Raw genomic sequence first — 20,641 nt, forward strand, 5'->3', positions numbered from 1 at the left:
GCGAGCTCCAGGTAGAGACAGTGCCGATACTACCTTTCCTAGCACATTCACCGTACTCTATTTCACACGCTTCATAGCATAACTACAATAAAGTTAAAGGAGATAGATAAACTCACAGGATCAGCAAACACACTCACTTTGCAGCATGGTCTCAAACAAAAGGGATTCAAATAGGCCACTCCCACACTTAAATACCCTTCCTCTTTATGGATTTTCTCCTGAGAGGACTGATCGGTGGATCTATTCCACTGTCAGCTCAATGAAATAAACTATCTGTTGACTCACTGACCACAACACTATGTCAGGCCTCTGCCTGATACAAACTATTTCCTGGGGAACAACAAGCTTTCCCCCTAAATCTACTTGCATTTCCCAATCACAAGCACCTTCTAGGCGGCCACACCCTTGCCTCCTGACTAACTTATCCCTTCTGTATTTCTCCCCCTCACAGACAAACTGAATTGCTAAACTCCTATTCTTAACACCTTCTGAATTTACCCGTCTTCGTTCCCCTTCGATGCCTGCAGCTAAACTTTTCAACACCTGGTTATGTTGCCATGTATACCAGCCTTGTGACAAGCTAACTTTACAGCCTGACAAAATATGCTTTAAGGTTGTGGTACCTGAACACAATGGGCATGATGGGTCCCCATTTACCCAAGTTTTAGGTTCTGGAGGGTTGGTAACACATCGTATGTAGCCCCTACCAGGAATCTAATACGATTCTCCTCCATACTCCACAGGTCCCTCCAACTAAGCTTCCTCTTCTCTACACTTTCCAAATTTAACCACTGTCCCTGCTTAGCCTAGGCCACTACCTTTGCACCCCTTAATGTCTCCTCCTGTCTACGTATCTGTTCCACAACCAGCTTTCTTTTATCTTTGAGACCTGCTTTATTCCATACCGGTTTGCCTGAGCCAAGCCCCAGGCCTCCCCGGCCAAACTGAACATTACCTACAATCTCTACATGCCTAAGAGCTGCCTCTGCCTCCTGAACTGCCGATCTTGGGTTCCACTTCCTCCCCTTGGTTGGATTTGGAACCACACTCCTAACTACCACGTCCTTACTCCCAGATAACAAGAGCTCTGTCCTGACCTTGGTACATTTAAATTCCTCTGTTAAACTAGATACTGGCAGCTGAAGTATCCCTTTTCCATACAACGCAACACTACTTAGGCACCTAGGAGCCCCCAACCACTTCCTAATATAGGAGCTAACCGACCTTTCAATTCTCTCCACAACAGATATTGGAATTTCATAAACTGACAATGGCCACATTAACCTAGGATATAGCCCACATTGCAAACACCACAACTTCAACTTTCCTGGAAGTCCTGATTTATCAATTCTATCCAATCCTTCAGCCACATCTTTTCTAAATTTCACCACCTGTTCCTCATCATTCAACTCTACATTGTACCACCTACCTAAGCTCTTTACTGACTTTTCCCTCATTGTTGGGATTTCCTCATCATCTATGACAAACTTCATATCACTTAACTTCCCTCTACATATCGAGATGCTTCTAGATTTACTAGGCTTGATTTTCATGCTGGCCCACTTGAGGTTCTTATTTACCTTCTCTAGTAGCCTCTTTGTACATGGCATTATTGTGGTCACCAGTGTCATGTCATCCATGTAAGCCCTAACTGGTGGAAGATGCAACCCGTTCTGCCGTCTCTCCCCACCTACCACCCATTTGGAAGCCCTGATGATTACTTCGATCGCCATAGTAAATGCTAATGGAGAAATTGTACACCCTGCCATGATGCCTATTTCTAGCCTCTGCCAACCTGTTGTGAGACCTGCTGTACTTAGACACAACCTAATATCCTGAAAATATGCTTTCCAACCTAAAAGTTGCCGACTGTTCCTGACAGGTGTAAAACTAGGATCTGGGATCCTCGCCATCTGTCACCTTAACCACTGTGTCTGTATTGAGTGGGATTTTCCTTTAAAAATGGCACACTTGTGGGCTATTGGGATGCCACCAGAGCAGAAATGACGTGAGGTGAGGAATGGGGGTATGGAAGTGTTCATACTCATTTTGGGCTGGTGTGGACGAGTCTGTGCACAGAGCACTGGGTGCCTCCTTGGCCGGGCCGTCTACTTGTAAGTCCTTACTCAGGGTGCTGTCAGGGGCTTTGACTGGGTCACGCTGGCTCTTTGGCCCGTCAGCACTAGCAGAGGGTGGGCTGATTGGCTCTGAGACAGGGGGTGCTGGGTTGGGAACTTTAGGGGTGTCGCTCAGGTCGACCAGGGGCCCAACATCAGATTGGGTGTTAGCATTAAGCAAACTGGACTGGGCAGCAGGACTGTTTTTGGGGGGGGACTTGGCAGGGGCAGCTTTGGTTGGGCTGGAGGCGCTGGTGGTTAGCGTGGTGCTCTCACTAGCAGGACTGCTCTGCGCCGTGCTAAAGCTCTCAGCAACTGAGTTAGTGGCAGTGGAGGGGAGCAAGTTTACCACTGTGGAGGTGGTGTCTGCAGCGGCAGGCCTGTTTGGTGGGGAGGGGCAGGATAAACAAGGGAGGAGAGGGAGGAGTGAGGAGTGGACAGACGTAGAGCCACCAGAGAAGTGAAGGACAGAAAGAAAAAGAACAACAAGAGAAATAAAGGGGCAGAGGGAGAGTGCAGGTCAGGGCATAAACAAGGCAGAGTGAGTGCTACTGTGCTGCAGTGAAAAAGTAAAATCTACACAGTCAAAATGTTAGCAACAAAATATTTGTGGAGGGGTGAACAAAAATAATACAACAATAAACAACAGAAAGAATGTGGGAGTTTCAGGATTAGGATGCTAATATGCTTTTAATAATAAAGGAAAAAGCAGGGTTTGTTTTTGGTCTAATGGGTCTGAAGGGGTTAAGTGGCTGTGCAGCCCCACTAAGGACTATCTGTGAGAGCTCAACATTGGTGCTGTTTGTTTCTTTATTCAGCTCCAGAGCTATGCAAAAACAACTTTGCAGCTCATATTGCTGTTATGGTTTAGTAGTCATGCATACAGACCTACACTTGCAGACCCGGGGCTTGTTGAATGTTGAGCTGGTATAAATCTGTGACTAATAGTCTTTTACTGTACAGTATAAGCAGTTCATCATGGGTTTCAACGCATGTCCACCCAGACAGTGTGCAAAAGGGGCATTAAATCCACGGGATTACACCGTGTCAACACTACCCTCTGGTGTGAACAGCTGACCTTACGACAGCGCTGTTTCTCAAAATTTGAGCCTGACCAGCATTACATTCCTAATCCACCTCTCGTTCAAGATACCATGCAGATAGGTTTAAGTGTGGGACACCCCTAGACAAGGGAAGTGGTCCTGTTCCATACTCACTCAGGTCCTGTCAAAGGCGTGGTCTCGTTGGGCTCAGTGGGACCACCTCCTTCTTGGTTTGGGGTGTGTTCTTCCTCTGTTCTCACCTCAACAATGGGCTCCTTGGACTCATCTTTCCTGTTGTGAGAAGGTGACACAAACAAACATGGGAAAACCTGCTATATAGGCTTTGACTCCTTTCCCATTGCCAGTAGACTAGAGCCATGTACACGGCTCTGCAGCAGATGAGCATGCCTTTCTATTTATTTTTTTAGTTGATTTTTTTTTTATTGGTGTGTCATGTTTGACGTCACAGACAGGTCAGAAAACAGGTTAATAAACAGTAGAAAGCAGCATGGAGGCCGGTGAAATGTTCGGGTGGTTCTCTTACTCATTCAGTCTCTTGTTCAAGCTCGGTGAAGACTAATTTGTAACAATGTTGGAGTGCCACTTGGGCATAGATGGACTAAATTTTGTGGTGGCACATCATTGCCAGTTGGAGCTGGAGCCAATAAATACCTGTGACTACTGCAGAATCATTCCACTCAAGTGCAAATGCCAATTGTAACCTTTCCCAGTACATACAAAAGCCAGATGTTAGCGGGTGTTTGTGGGTTTTTGTGCAGTGGGAAATGGGCTTAGACATTAGAAGGAGGCCTGTTGTACAGAAAAGTAATATACCGAGTAAAAAAAATAAAAGAATAAAACTGGTAATTGCATATCTCCCTAAAATTCAGATGTGTGCCTCTGTGGGAATGTCAATGTGATCATCACTAAAAGTAGCTAAGGCTAGATAGCTGTTTTTTTTATGTGGCGGTCTTTAGTTGCCTGTGACCGGTATTTTCCCAGGCTCTGCCTTAAAGAGCAACATTTCATCCACCACATATCCACCCTCAAGCTTCATTACTTCTCTGTAGCTGCAGCTGTCCACGATTAAAATCCAGTTTTGGCTGTCAAGCCAGAGTAGTGCTACAGCCGACGTCGACGGCTGAGGAGGGCTCACTTTTGGTGGGGTGTATTTCCTGGAGCTTCACGTTGTTGTGTTGTCGGTCGTAGTAGACGAGGTGTTTCAGACTGGAGCTTTGGGGCGTATTTTTTGCAGTGGAAGGAGTTTTATTACGACTACTCCACTAACTGTCGTGCAGTAGCTATTGATCTGTTAAAATCAGCAGATTCCACAAGGGCATGTCCTACTGTACTAGGCCATGCAGGCAACTTGATGTGTCCCACATACAGTGACCCAGTCTGCCTCTGTAAAACGTCAGTCCTACCCCACCCAGGATCAGTAACAGGAGAGTCTTCTGAAAGGAACATTTTGGTGATCAGCAGCAATGTTTCACAAAATCTGAGGCTAAAACATGTAAAAGCATCCGTATAGTCCTTTAAGCCATCAAACACTGTTTCTTATTCTCTCATTCCAACATTTGATCATCCTCCACCTGCAGCCACCTGCAGGCTCTGATTGTAGCTTTCCCCTGGGGGCTTATCTGTTATCATCATGCCGCTCTCTGATTGTGCCGAGCTTTAAAGGGCTTGCTTGCTGGGAGTGACACGTTTAGATCTCAGGTGCCAAATATCAGCTCCGTACATGTCATCATTCACCCTCAATAAATCTGTTTCATGTGAGCTGTTTAGTTGAAATATATGATTTGTTGTTGTGAAGTTCCCAGCTGGTACAGTGGGAGAATGTTTATTATACTGAATAGAATTTTTGATCAAACAAAGGCGAACATTCAATAAATGAATTGTGACGTGATTAGACGTTCACAGGGGTAATCTGTAAAACACAGTTCTGAATAATTTACTGTTAATGTTTGCTGGCATGCTGTTTTCAGAAGTAGGATAAGATAAGATGGATTAGATAAGATAAGATTGATGATAAGATGAGATATAATTAAATGTCCCCGTAGGGAAATTTGTTCCGGACTCCGTCCTGCAGCTCCACTGAGAGAAATAACTAAGTCCACATATGTCATTTCAATCTGTGAATTTTAACACTTTTCCAGTTTTCCAGCAAAAGACAGCTTGAGCTGTGATAAAAAGTATATTTACATGTGCCATGCATTCACACGCTGCATGTTGATATATGTGGCCCATCAGATGGAGCCTGACTGCACTAGATGCTCAGACATAGATGTGAGGGAGTGACCACGAGCAACCACTCTCTGCTGAGAGTTTAACTTGTGTTTTGGATGTTATTATCATACTGTCCATGATGTGTTGGTGCTTTTTTTTTCTGGTGCTCTGCACAGATCTGACACCTGTCCACCTGTCCACCCGTCCACCGGTTCTCATCTTTGGCTCTCTGAAGCTTGGTGCGCCGCCATTTCCTAGTAAAGACGGCAGGGCAACATGGAGGTCCCAGACTATCACAGGGCTGACATGTAGAGACAGACAACCATTCACACTCACATTCACACCTACGGACAATTTAGAGTCACCAATTAACCTGCATGTCTTTGGACTGTGGGAGAAAGCTGGAGTACCTGGAGGAAACCCACGCTGACACAGGGAGAACATGCAAACTCCACACTGAAGGACTCCCCTACCCCCAGGTTCGAAACCCTCATCCCAGGTTGGAACCAGAAACTTTCTTGCACTATGACATCACAGCTTATAGACTTCTCTGGTTTCTGGCTTTGAGAGAGAGTAGCTCATGTTCACAAACACTGATTTAACTTTCCTAGGTCATGAAAATAACATTGAAATGATTAATTTAGGGGGTGTTCCCCTTTAACTTTCTGCATGTTGATTACTTGCGTGATAGTCATTAATATACTGTTCATCCAAGAATTAACAGTTTAAAAGGAGCTATAATGCTAACAGCCTTTGAAACTACACTGTCTCATTGTGAACAGAGAGTCAGTGATCATTCCCTGTGGGGCCATCAGTTTAATTCTATCAAAACTTTTTGTAAAAACCTTGATAGGTGCAGCTTAAAACAATAAATTATGAATAACGTGTAGTAACCAGGCAAAGGTGATTTCCACTTACGTGAATGCCGCCTTGCCCTCCTCAATGTCCTTGCTCTTAGCACCCGGCCCGGCCTTTCCACAGAAGTTCACAGCAATGCACATGAGGAGTCCACACTTGTTGAGGAAGTAGCAGGTGACGTCCACGCCCACCAACAGCAGGAAGAAGACAACAATGAGGATGCCTACGATGGCGCCGGTGCCCAGGCCTGAGCCCCCGTCCATGGCATCTGCAGGAGCAAGGACATGGAGAGGGGATACGCAAGCAAAACAGGCAGGAGGAAGAGGGGGAGAAGAGGAGTTAGGAGAGAGGAGAGGGTTTAACATGAGGGAGAGGGGATGGAGAGAAAGTTAGAAAGAGAGAGGGGAGAGAGACGATGAGGAATGCAGTCAAGCTTTTAATACAGCGCTTCAGGTTTCAGTTGTCAAGACCTCAAGTGTGTCGTTCTTTCAGAGGGAATTTAAAGACGAATCACACCAGAGCCACCAGGAAGCTAATATGCTGAAACACAATAAAAGCCTCATCTCCACTTTCATTATAGCTACTTGATATTTACTCTTGAAAATCATCAAGGCCGACACACTTGAGGCGTTCAATTTCACACACAATCACAGAACTTCTAAAGAAGGAAAAAAAAACACACACACATCACAATCTAAATCAGTATGTGAGGACAAACTAGATCTGCAAAACATCTAGGGTTCTATATTCATTTCTTTAACAAGAAGTGGTGTACTATATACAAACCAAATATCATATTACAGTATAGCCCTTCAAGGCCATGTTGTTCCATTTCACTTTCACAATCGGCACGTGACATGTTTTGAGATGGTTATGACTTAAAAATTAATATCTCTGATATCAATAATGTGGATAATTAACCAGTCTTTTAAAAAATGAAAATTGTTCAATCCCTGATTCATTGTAGAGAGGACTAACAAGTTGCAAACTCTGACTTCCTGCCACAAAAAAGGCAATGGAAGACTTCAATATTTCTCAACTTTAAGGTTTCTCTGGTTCAGTGATCGAACATTAACGCAGCAGCATATAATGTAAACACTCAAAATGTCCTCATCCAAAGCCATCACATATCGCCGCTTTGTCAGTGGCCTTTCATGTCTACATACAGTATTACGTGTGAGGCATCCTTCTGCGTCTGCTGTTGAAGTTTCAGGATGCCGCAACCAACGTCAGCAAAAGCATGTGGTTAGGTTTAGAAAAAAACATCATGGTTTGGCTCTACATTCATAGAGGAAGCAAACACTGACCTCCCATATGAAAGTCCTGGGTCTGTTGGACCCATCCACCACCCCAATGCATTTTTGTACGGTGGCGTTTCAAAGTGATGATGTCAGGTGGTATTATTAACTGACTTGGCCTGATGGCGTATAATACTGCTGTAAAAGGATGCCTGTTTTTTGCCTGTGTCTGACGTGGAAATCAATGACCTAGTGGCAGTATTATCCCGATATGGACTTTCCAGCTTCTTATATTACATCTTAACTGGCAGCATTTCAAAGTGACAGCATCATATCAATCCACCACAAAATGTGATTTTGGCATTAGGTGTCTGATGCCAAAATCACTGACAAAGCAATGGTATCTGATGACTTTGGAATGAGAACGGGTTGAGATACTACGTATCACAATCCACAGATTATACATAACCTTAAGATTTCTTAGCCTTGGATCAAATAACAAAAACCAATGGCCAATGATAATCAGTTTTCACATTCTGCACTATCTCTATATGCTTCACATTAGGAAAGATGAAGCAAGCATCCTCTTGCAAGCATCAGTTTTCTTACCCTAGATTGTCAGAGGCACACCTCTGGAACAGACATAAATTATAATTAGAGCCTATTAGCAGAGATTGAATCACAGAATAACAAAACTCAACATAGATTTTTTTTCTTTGAAGGTTATATAAGAGATGTGGTTCATAGGCCAGCCCTCCACCTCCACTCTTATACATCCTTCAACCAAACTAACAGCTTTCATGGATTTCTCTTAGTACCAATCAATCTTTCTATAAACTTTCTTAGGAAATGTAAAGGTCAAAAAGAGTTATCTGAGTAGCAGTTTATCTCAACATATGCAAGCTGTCATCACATTTATAATTCCACTTCGAGGGCAAAGTGCAAATGCAGGTTATTTTCTCCCTCAGATTATTCCACATAAACAAATGCACACGCAGTTTATAGACAGGATGGAATAAACAGGATTTGGAGGCCCGAGGCAGCTCGGGCTTTGCAGCTTTGCATTTCAACAACGGCTTTCGTTGCTCTCATCATTTGTTTTGGCATTTGATGAACAAACCTGGACTAATGAATGGTAGCCATGTTTTCATCTCAGCATGCAACCTGTGAGTGCATATTGGCAGAGAGCAATATCACCTGAGGACTCTTTGAGGAGAACACAGAATGCATGCAATGTTTGGGTGACATCAGTCAGTCACTTAATATGTATATATATATATACATATATATATATATATATATACATATATATATATATATATATATATATATATATATACATATATATATATATATATATATATATATATATATAAGAGCGGCAAAACTTGTGCTGTCCACTGTTTCCATCAGCACAAGTTCTGCTGTTCAATGATTTAGTCGTGCTACACTGAAAAAATCATCATGACAAGAGACTGAACTTCCAAAAACATTTAAACATGCAGTAAGATTTTCACTTCACAAGCACGAGCCACGAGCTACTTACCACAATACTTCAAACAGGAAAAATACATTTGCACCACAATGCTTACTTACTGACTCACAGTGCATGATGGATGTGCATTGACCCCAAAATAACGAATGACCCTGACACGTTTGGTTGTATACAATCACATCAGGAGAAGTACTATTAGCATGCAGAATCTTATCTTGCAGGCTTGTCTGCACTGAGCACGTCACTTGCATGCTCAGCTCTGATTGAGTGGTTATTTTTTCTTTTTGCCACTGTGCCGGTGCACGGTCAAGTAGTTTATTTCCCTGGCATCATTCTTTGATGCAACATTTTTCTAATTCAAGTTCCAGGAACTGATTTAAGTTATATTATCAAGAATTGGGAAGCCACTGACCATGACTGTCCTTATGTTTGAAGTGCTTTTACATAGCTAAGTGGGGTGAAAAACAACTCTTTCTGTTTAATGAGGGAACTGGATGTTGTCACCAAATTGTTGCTCCTGTACGTCAGAGGACATTTGCATAAAGCTGAATCTTTTTCAACTTACCCATATCGTGCTGCTGGGTGCCTTTTGAGCCTTTGAGTAGTGCTGGGCAGTTTGCTTTTCAAAGTGGCCACCTTGATGTTGTCCCATGAAAGGACATGAAGGTGGAACCGGGTGCAGAGCCAGCTTTAAAATGTCCCTTCAGACAGTCTTTTCAGAACTCAATGAGACATAACGGCTTTTCACTAAGATTAAAGTCCCTCTTACGTAGGTTAGCGAGGCTCTGCTGAAAGCAGTAAAGATAGTAGCTACAAGTCTCTCTAAACTGTCTGAGGAGAACTGGTGCACTGCAGTGTGCAGACCTTCTGTAAATTTATAGAAATTGATAATAACCATGTCCCTGAAGATGCGGGTAAGGAACAGGAAACAGACTCACTGCAAATATGCATTGCCTTTCTGTACCACTGGACCTACAGTATGGACTAATTCTATAATGGCTTCACCATAGCCTGCAGCGTGGTGTAAAGGCTGAGTAAAAATGAATGAAAAAGTCATTAGCACTGTTAAAAAACCTGAAAGTGGTGTATCTTGAAATGCTGTGCCCATTTTGTTGTTTAATGTAGATAATGTATTGTCACATCAATATATTCCCTGCAGCTACAGCAGACTTTGATCCAAACCATCAACCATAAACATCAGGATTTATGTGCAAAGGTGCCCTTTACACGACTGATTGATCACATAAGGACAAATTCATCAGAGAAGAGAAAGAGAAATCAATTTCAGCCTCCATGGAGTAGACTGCAATGTAGCAAGTGACTTGTTACCCTTTTGTACAACCAATGGTAGAGTAATCATGCTAAAAGTCTTACGGTGAATTCAATTTTCCAAGTTGTAGTATTTTTTAAAAATCCTGAACTCTGAACAAGCACACACTCTCACCAATGCTTGACTGTTAACGCTCGACTGATCCATCTTAAGTTTAAAGTGTGAGCTGACATTTCACTTCATCACGTTTTTTCTTGTAATATTTGCTCAGGATTGAAGCAGCCTGTAGTGACAAACATGTCCAGACTTCCATTATTTACATCCAGCAATTACTTTTTCATCGGTCCAGTTTATGTGATACATTTATCATTTCCATGTAAACTTTCCAGACTTTATGAGGTGACAAGCACTGCCTGAATGCCCCATTGAACAAGTAACTGGCACGAATTAGGGCGAATGATGGCCACACTTCTCTGGGCGTTTGAAGTGGGACAGACGTGTTGACACATATTCAATTTCAAAATACAGACTTCAAAATAGGGCTGCACAACATGCAAAATAACCCCCAAAAAACAGACTAGAATTACTGGCTTGCAGTTGTTTGCCTTCATGCACCAGACAAGGTGCAGTTATAGTTTACATCCATGTCTCTGAAAACACTGGTCCATCATACACATCATCCCCGTGGCAGCACAGAAGATCTATACAATCAGTGCAGTTTAAGATGGACACCCAAGATTAGAGTCACCAATTCAGTATCTTACCAAGTGTCTCCCCTTCTGTTCCTGAGATACAGCATTGAGTAATGGCCAGAAAAGTGTTTTTGCGGAACATTATGATGTCAGAGGGAAGCTGACCTTTGAGCTTTTGGATATATATGTCATCACCTCATTACTTTATCCTATTAGACATCTGTGTGAAATTTTGTTGCAATTAGTGTCTGAATTATTTCGGTTTTGGACCTTTGACCTTCGACCAACAAACTCCAAGCAGTTCATGGTTGTCGCTGAGTTTGTGCCAAAATTGAGGAAATTCCCTGAAGGCATTCTTGAGATATCACATTCATGAAAATGAGATGGATACAAGGTCACAGTGACCCTGACCCTTGACTACCAAAATGTAATCAGTTTATTCTTGCGTCTAAGTCAACCTTTGTGCTACATTTGCAGAAATTCTCTCAAGGCATTTTTGAGATACTGCATTCACTAGAGTGATAAAGACAAGGTTACAGTGACCTTGACCATTGACATTTGACCACCAAATCTTAAGCAGTTCATCCTTGAGTCCAACCGGAAAGTTGTGCCAAATGTGTGTTATCTTAAGATAACGGGTTTACAAAAATGAGATATGCAAGGTCACAGTGACCTTGACGTTTGACCCACATCCACAAAAATCTAATCAGTGCATCCTGAAGTCCAACTGGACAGTTTGAGGCATTCTTGAAATATCATGTTCATAAGAATGGGATGGCTGGACAGACAACCCGGATATATAATGTCCCTGGCTACAGCTATTGCCAGCAGAGAGGTACGACATATTGCAGTTATTTGGACAGAAATTGCAATTGCGAATTTTTGTTGAAAAAATAAAACAGTGCTGATGATGATGACGATGATGAGACTTTTGCTGGGGTCTGTACCAAACAAGCATGTTCCCCTACATCTTGAATATGATTTGTAGGCTAAGGCATGTCTGCAGCACCACAATGTTTAATTCATAGCAATGTGTTGTGACACATTTTACATACACGTTTTATGATACATTTTATATCATAAGTTGCAGCTCCTAAGATTTGGATATTATACTTTGCCACGTTGTGATTTCGATAACATTTTTATCTACTGTGCAGCCCTAGTGGAAATGGACATCATTAAGGATCCTGGAGATGTCTGGCTTTCAATGGTGAATGATTTGCACTCATGTACTTGATAAACCTCGCAGACAGCCATGTTGCAAAGCCATAGCCACATGAAAAATTTAAATTATTTTCAATGCCTTTCAAACATGTTATGTTTGTGTTAACTTCACCTGAATGACAGGTAGGTTTTCCAGTGAAAGCCCCATGGTCAATCTAGATATTTAATTTAAATTCACTGTCTTTCTCCTTGGCTACACTGTAGCATTCAATCCTTAATTTTCTCTGATGGCTGTGATCAAAATAGCAGGAGCGTGCCACGGCTCTGTGTACTTATAGGTGACTTCAGTGTTGCAGACAACACTTGTTTTTCCTCTGCCAATTGCTTCATTTGCATTTTAACAGGCACAATAAATCATATGGCATGTATTCAGTGCCGAGGGGGGTTTTCTCACCGAGTGCTCTCGCTGATGGAGAAAACACAAATCTTCGTGTCAGGATGGACTACACAAACATTTCTCTTTACAGGCTTGTCAGGTACAGTACTGAGCCAGTTCCCCAGCAGACTGCTGATAACAGACTGCATGTGATAAGCCCCAATTTCACTGAAAACCACACATTCCTGAGAAATCAATAACTGGTCACTGTCCAGCATAGACAATCTGCCAAACTTGTGTGCCTGTACATTGACGAAAAAGCTTTATATAGGCAGTTAATTTACATATCATTAGAGCAGCAGGAGATGCATTCAAAGACTGGCTACTGATTGGGATGCATAATTCAAACAGAATGCATATAGACTTTTAGATTTAACCACTGCAAAACACTATTGTGGCTCTGTCTTTACAAAATCACCTTATAAAACATGTTGAAACACAAAGAAATGTATTTCAATACAGCTAATTGTAAAGATACCAAATATGTCAGGGGTAAAAATTTGTCTACAATATTTCCAGGTGATAGATTGCTGCAGCCTACATAACTCTAATTACACTACACTAGTCAAATGACACTATTCATTAGACTGTAGCATCAGAAGTAAAGACATCCTGTGTGTTCTCAGGACTCAGCCTGGCACCACAGCTAGACTAAGCTTATTTCACAAGAGGTACCACATGCTGAAACATCAGAAGATCATTCTCTATGCTCTGAAGTGCAGCGAGGATCATATAGATGTGTACATTGCAGAGGCACATCATATTGTAGAAAAGCAAACATCATGTTCAAACATCGAAAGACAAAGGACCGTTGTTCTGAGGGACAATATGTTCCCCAACAGAGAGAACAAGATGGTCTGACTGAGGTGTAAAACAGGCCATATATGTGTCACTGAACAGAGGAGGGGGACTGTAGCACCATCCATCTATTGCTATGACATCACTGCCTCTGCATTTTAGCCAAACATGCAGCAGCCCTGCCGAGCCAGTCAAGGCATCACCTCCAACATATTCTCACTCCCAACTCGTCACATATCGCTGCTTGTTCAGTCGACTTTTGATGTCTACATATGATGTGTTAGGTATCCTGGGTGTCTTCCAAGTACACTTCCATTTTCACAGGAAATGTACAATTTTTGCTTGTTAGATGTATACAGTCTTTTTCAAAATAAAATTACAACGTTGGTAAAAAACCACCTATTTACATTTGTTTCCTTGTGTAACAAAAACAATTGATTAGGTTTAGGCATGTGGTTAGATTTAGGCAACAAAGATACGTGGTTAGGTTTAGGAAACAAACACACATAGTTAAGTTTAAGCAACAAACACGTGGTTAGGATTAGGCAACAAATGCACGTGGTTAGGTTTAGGCAACAAATGCACATGTTAGCTTTAGGCAACAAATACGCGTGGTTAGGTTTAGGCAACAAATGCACATGTTAGCTTAAGGTAACAAACGCACATGGTTAGGTTTAGGCAACAAATACGCGTGGTTAGGTCTAGGCAACAAATGCACATGTTAGGTTTAGGCAATAACAGCACGTTGTTAGGTTTAGGCAACAAATACACGTGGTTAGGTTTAGGCAACAAATGCACATGTTAGGTTTAGGCAACAAATACACGTGGTTAGGTTTAGGCAACAAATGCACATGTTAGGTTTAGGCAACAAATACACGTGGTTAGGTTTAGGCAACAAATACGCGTAGTTAGGTCTAGGCAACAAATGCACATGTTAGGTTTAGGCAATAACAGCACGTGGTTAGGTTTAGGCAAAAATACACGTGGTTAGGTTTAGGCAATAACAGCACGTGGTTAGGTTTAGGCAACAAATACGCGTGGTTAGGTTTAGGCAACAAATACACGTGGTTAGGTTTAGGCAACAAATCTACATGGTTAGGTTTAGGTAACAAATCCACATGGTTAGGTTTGGGCAACAAATGCAAGTGATTAGGATTAGGCAACAAATGCACATGGGTTAGGTTAAGGCAACAAAAGCATGTGGTTAGCTTTAGGCAACATACACACATGGTTAGGTTTAGGCAACACACAGACGTTTTTAGGTTTAGCCAACAAAAGCACGCGGTTAGGTTAAGGCAACAAATCTACATGGTTAGGTTTGTTAAAAAACAAAACAAAACAAAACAAACAAACCCATCATGGATTAGCTCAACATTCATACAGGAAACAAACACCAGGCTCCTGGATGAAAGTCTGGTGTTTGTTGGGCACATCCACCCCTCCCGCCTGCCCTATAGAGACTTTCCAGCTCCTTAAATTCCGTTGTTGTCCAGTGGTGTTTTAAACGGACGGTGTCTGGCGGTGTATCATACTGCCATGAAAGAACAGCTTTTCTCAACAAGGTCTGAAGTGGAAATCACTGACCAAATGGTGCTGTTTGACGACTTCGGAGTGGGAACAGGTTTTCACTTCAGTTACGGCCACCACAGTCAAAAGGTGCTTTACCATTATAACTTCTGAACCAGTGCACTCATGCTGGGACTTAATTCTATATTACCCTATTAGTAAAAACAATGCACTATGTACTAGCAGTCACAATCATCATGTCCTTGAGGATACTGTTCAAGAAATCAACATGCTTTGGAACAGCATGACAGTATGGACTATGTGCACTGACAGACATTAATTAAACCATGAATTTCTTTGGTGTTCTTAGATCACTCCTGAGCTGTCTCATCCTGAAACTGTTTTAATTATGTGTAGCTGCGAGTAGCCTCCTCATTTCCTTCCTGCATGACATTATGGAAAGTAGTGTACATCAACAGCACACTTAAAAAACAAGCATTATTTAGTATGCATACTGACTTCTTTGAGTATACTTCATTTGTCAAATTTCCGGTTTGAACACACCACATACTCAAAAATCTGCTTAGACTAAGTGTGTCTTATAGAATCGGGACACACTCTTAATCTTTGATGACTCTCACATGACTCTCACATATGACCTTAAGGACTCTCATGGTGTGAGCAATACTGACAGAACTCCCCAGAGTCACTAATGAAGTAGGGAAGACGTCTTCAACTAGTGCCACAATCCAGTGAATAGTTTCATTTCAACCTGATGAATGAGCAAAATCTACAGACAACAAAAACAGGATGACTTGAATCTGAATATTTCACTCAGTGAAATATGCACAGATGCAACTACTACAGAGTTTGTACACTGGAGATTGAAAATGCGGATTAAAGAAGAGGGGAAAATACTGTTTTCTCAGTTTGGAAAATATTAGAAGGCAATCAAGAGCTTTGAGGGGTCCAATATAATTCAAAATTGATAGTAAGAATTGTAAATAGACCCATACATGTTAATACTGTATGTTGTATTTCATATTCTAGTTGGTTTAAATCTTTAAATTTGTCCCAGCTATTCATTTCATGGTCTTTACTATGACTATTAATTTACTGTGTCCCTTTTGCTCTTTGGTTCTATTTTTCCATCTGCTACTGTTCTTTCTTTGAGCAGTGCATTGACCTTATTTGGCTCAATAAAGTTTCTTCAATAACTCCCATGTTTGTATCCTCCATCAGAGCTCTGCCACAGTGTGGCACTGCACCGCCATTAAAATAACATGAGCTTCAGATTCTGTTTTCTTTTTGGGCACAAGGAAGTAGAGTGATGCTGACAACTGACTCCCTCTCTGACTGATTAAGATCTCTGGAAACTCTTCATGCAGGAGGGAGTGTGTGTGGCTGGATGGGATTTAAAGCATTTAAATCAAGTTTTCAGCTGCGAGTGAGGCAACAGGCACCACAAACTGATGTGTATGTTGGTGTGAAAAACGTGAATTGCTGACTCATTTTCATACAGTAGAGAACAAAGGGAGGAAGCACTGGGAAAAGTTTGTCTTTCTAATATATCTAATTTAATACAGAGTGACATAATGTCGTTAAAAAGATGATTATAGGCTATCTGACCGTTTGTTTTTGCTGTAAACAAATTGCTTCAGTCAGAATTAGATTTTGGAATTTCCATCTTATCACAAAACATAAACAACATGTAGTCTTCTGTAATAAAAAGTTAAGTTGTGGAAAATGACAAGAAGATAAAAGACAAGAGAAACAGTGGAGAAATGTTACTGAATAAATATCACCCGTCGCTTCATTTCATATACAAATCTGTTGATTTGATTTTAACTTCTATGCATATAAACACCTCATTAACCACAACAAGATAACAAACTGAGAAAATGGTTTAGGCTATGCAAAGAGACTGTATCTCAAATTCCTGAACAATAGCAGCAGCTCTCGCTGTAGTCTGTATGCAGTGGGTGACTGCACCATTTGCTTCAGGGAAGGGAAATATTCTGTTGATATGCAATGCAAGTAAGTCTGATGCACACACTTAGATGGAGATCCTGATTAGCAGAAATGAAAATCACTCAGCACTGATCAGCGCTATCATTACTCAGTAGGCACTGATGAACAACAGGAGGGACCAACAAGTGACAAAGAACACCTCAAGGGTGTCGTAAGCCCTTATTATCCTTGTGACAGAACTTAGTTGAGATTAAACAGCAGTGCCAGGGATAAAAAAAATGAAGGAATACAAGTCTCATTTTATATCCCAACCTAGGAAGGAAGGCAAGAAAACCATTTCTCAGAGAACTGCCCAGAGGAAACCACCAAGAGGAAAAAAAAAGGATGCCTATATAATTCTTCATCTGTCTTCTCATTCCTGTGTGGGGAATCAGGACTTTACCACATATCAATGTTATTCTACCTCCAGGCGTATAAAGTTGAAGCAAGCAAGCAAATTGTATGGTGCTTCCTCATTCTAAGTTGACAGAGTCGGCCTCTTGAGCTACATTCACCTTAGCATCCTCTCCAAAGCCCCCTTCAAAGGTTACAAATCAGATGGAAAAACCTTTGACATTTGCTTCTTTGAAAACGAAGTGCTCTTTTCTACAGGCTGCTTCAAATGGAAGTCGAGTATATGGTATGCCTGATGCACTTAAAGCCCATGGGGATATATTTGATAGGCAATTGACAACCACAAAAAAAATCTCTTTTTGGAAGATAGTGAATGATTTGATATTTTCTGTTTTATAACCACTATGCTTAAGTAAAAGAAAAGAGCAGGTGGCAAAATGTCCCATCATTTGGAGTAACTCATGATTTTGAGCAACTTTACTTGTGAAAGACTAGAATTAACGCCTTGTGGTTGTACGCCTCCACATACCAGTCAAGTTTCTCTTATAGTTTACGTCCATGTCTGTGAAAATATGGCTGCTTCACACACACATCTTCCCCCTGGGAGCACAGAAGATCTACACAATCAGCACAGTTTCAAGATGGGCACCCCAGATTAGTGTCACCAGTTCAGTAACTGACCAAATGTCTCCCCTTTTGATGAAGAGTAATGGCCAGAGAAGTGTTTTTACCTTTTACCTTTTGAATATAAAATGACATCATCATTTTATCCTGTCAGACAATTGTGGGAAGTTTTGTCCTAATTAGTGTAAGGATTCTTGAGTCATGGCCAAAACATTTTTTGTAAGGTCATAGTGACCCTGACCTTCGACCTTCAACCATAAAATTCTAATCAATTCATCACTGAGTCCAAGTAAACATTTGTGCCAAATTTGAAGAAATTCCCTCCAGGTGTTCTCAAGATATCGTGTTCACAAGAACGAGACAAACAAGGTCACAGTGACTTGGACCTTTGACCACCAAAATCTAGTCAGTTCATTGCTGAGTCCAAGGGGATATTTGTGCCAAACTTGGAGAAATTCCCTAAAGGTGATCTTGAGATATGGTGTTTACAAGAATGAGACGGATGCAAGTTCATAGTGACCTTGACCTTTGACCCCCCCAAATCAGTTTATCGATGAGTCTAAGTGAACATTTGTGCGAAATTTGAAGAGACTCCCTCACAGTGTTCTTTAGATATCATCTTCACAAGAATGAGACGGATTAAGTCACAGTTACCTTGACCTTTGATCTATGGCTACCAAAATCTAATCACTTAATTGTTGAGTCCAAATGGGTGTTTGTGCCTAATTGGAAACATTCCCTCAAGGTCTTCTTGAGATGTCATGCTCGTGAGAATGGGAAGGACAGATGGACAACCTGAAAACATGATATCTCCACCCATAGCTAACGCCGGCACAAAGGCATAAAAAGTCCTGAGGGTTTTTTTTTTATTGGTCACCATGACGCAGGTTCTCCAAAGTTTTCATTACCAAAACAGACAAAACAATCACCATTCACATCTATCTGATTACTGAAAATGTATCAATGCTTTATTAATTCTCTCACATTGAACTGTTGTTGATCATGGCTGTAGGTGATTCTAGTCTCTTCATGTATGCATTGCATGAGTCGTAGAGCAGAGTGTGGAACAAATGTCTGAACAAATGGAAACTGTATAGATGGCTTTGAGTAACCTACACTCCGGTGGCCATTTTTCAGATCTGTAGCTCTTGGCCACTCACCTTAAAGAAGAGCTTTAAAAATTCCCAAATTTATTGCTCTACTACCTCAATAACAAGACTGCTGTCCCAAGAAAAACAACAGAATCAGTTGTTTGATCAAATGCCTAAAACGACACGTGTTTATTTTAAACAGTAGCAAAAGCGGAATTAGCAAACCACAAAACAAAAGGGGGGCATCAGGGTGGGCGTACTGTGGGGGTCAAGAAAACGTGATTTAAACTGAGAAGAATGCCATAAGCTTCGCATTTCCTACACTTACTGTCGGATTCTGTGTTCTGTGTTCTTTAGATATCATCTGGTTTTTTTACCTACGATGACAATGGTCATCTCGTCTCAAGTCGTTTATTAAAGCCACAATCTCTCATTTTTGTGCCTAAATTTAAAAGCACCCCAAACATTGCTGTAACGGATCAGTAAATGCCAATAAATCAGTCCCTCCAGGATTTCACAGGCTGTTTTGGGGATTGTTGTGGCCTGATATGTCTGATCTCATGGCAACTTTTCGGAAAAATTTCAGTGCATGTTGTTTAGTTATATTTAGGAACTTTGCGGTCAAGTTGTGGTGACCAGACAAAATTGCAAGGTCACACAGAATTTACAGGGATTGTCTGAATGTGCATTAATTACCGTCATAGCAACATCCTGGAGGGACTGATAAAACCTTTGTGTCAAAGTAGGGGTGGAGCCAGATGCTGTAGCCAATCGTGGCTCAGCCCAAACCTAGGGGGGTCCGGGAGCATGGTTCCCCTGGGAAAATTCTCTCCTAGGGGGAGGCTTTATGCACTATTTTTAAAGCCATTTGGGATAATAGAATGTTTAAAAGTCTGTACATCATTTGGGAAAAACATGATAGTTGCCAAGAAAAGAAATGATCCTGTAGAGCCGACATCCTGTTTAGTATCTAATTGTTCTCCATCTGTCGTCGTCATCATTCTGAAACCATAACACAACAAATGTTGAAAATGACTAATTTTCACTCCTGTCACCTAAACAGAGGCAAAATTTGTTTGATGTTACTATTTTTATGTTTCATAACACAGGTAAGGAAGGAATTGGGCATATACAGCAATACCAATAATGGGACCTATTTTTTGTTCCACTATGCTGGAGTAAACTTCACAGAATTAAGGCTTAGCTGACAAACCTGCTTCATTTGAATCCATGTCGCAATAACCTGGGCTACTCTATTTGCAAATCAAGGATCCCCAACAGGGATGCCAAAATAAACTTGGTCTACAGTACTCCCTTTCCACCAAAATGAGTTTGTTTAATGTTAGAAAACCCGCTAAAGATAGGCGATAGACTCCCTTCCTATTGCCAGTAGGCCAGAGCTGTTTACAGAGCCCTGCAGCAGATGAGTATGCCTTTCTGTGTGTGGGGTTTTTATTTTCGTGGGTCACATTTGGCGTCACAGGCAGGCTCGAGAACAGGTTAGTAAACAGTAGAAAGCAGCATGGAGGCCAGTGAAAATGTTACGCTGGTTACTTTTATATATCTCTTACTTATTCAGTCTCTATTTCAAACTTGGTGCAGATTAATTTGGAACAGTTTGAGTGCTGCTTGGGCGGAGACGGACGCTGTTTTGTGGTGGTGCGTCATTGCATCATGCCAGTAACTGGGCTAAACTAATGCGTTCACCCAGGTGGT

At 41.5% G+C, this 20,641-nt stretch overlaps 1 protein-coding gene across 5 annotated transcripts in view; it reads right to left on the minus strand.

Moving 5' to 3' along the window:
* Positions 1–20,641, minus strand: part of ncam1a (neural cell adhesion molecule 1a) — a 422,624-nt gene that overhangs the window by 16,600 nt on the left and 385,383 nt on the right. For 3 of the 5 annotated variants that reach the window (XM_049593047.1, XM_049593044.1, XM_049593043.1), the window contains 3 exons: positions 6,308–6,515; positions 3,335–3,451; positions 2,045–2,497 (listed from right to left, as the gene is read on the minus strand). In XM_049593047.1, the coding sequence (XP_049449004.1) occupies positions 2,045–2,497; positions 3,335–3,451; positions 6,308–6,515 (778 nt within the window). The remainder of the gene's footprint in view (positions 1–2,044; positions 2,498–3,334; positions 3,452–6,307; positions 6,516–20,641) is intronic. The other 2 variants (XM_049593046.1, XM_049593045.1) reach the window with 1 other exon arrangement.

Source organism: Epinephelus fuscoguttatus, linkage group LG12, assembly GCF_011397635.1.
Source record: "Epinephelus fuscoguttatus linkage group LG12, E.fuscoguttatus.final_Chr_v1".
Lineage (NCBI taxonomy): Eukaryota > Metazoa > Chordata > Actinopteri > Perciformes > Serranidae > Epinephelus > Epinephelus fuscoguttatus.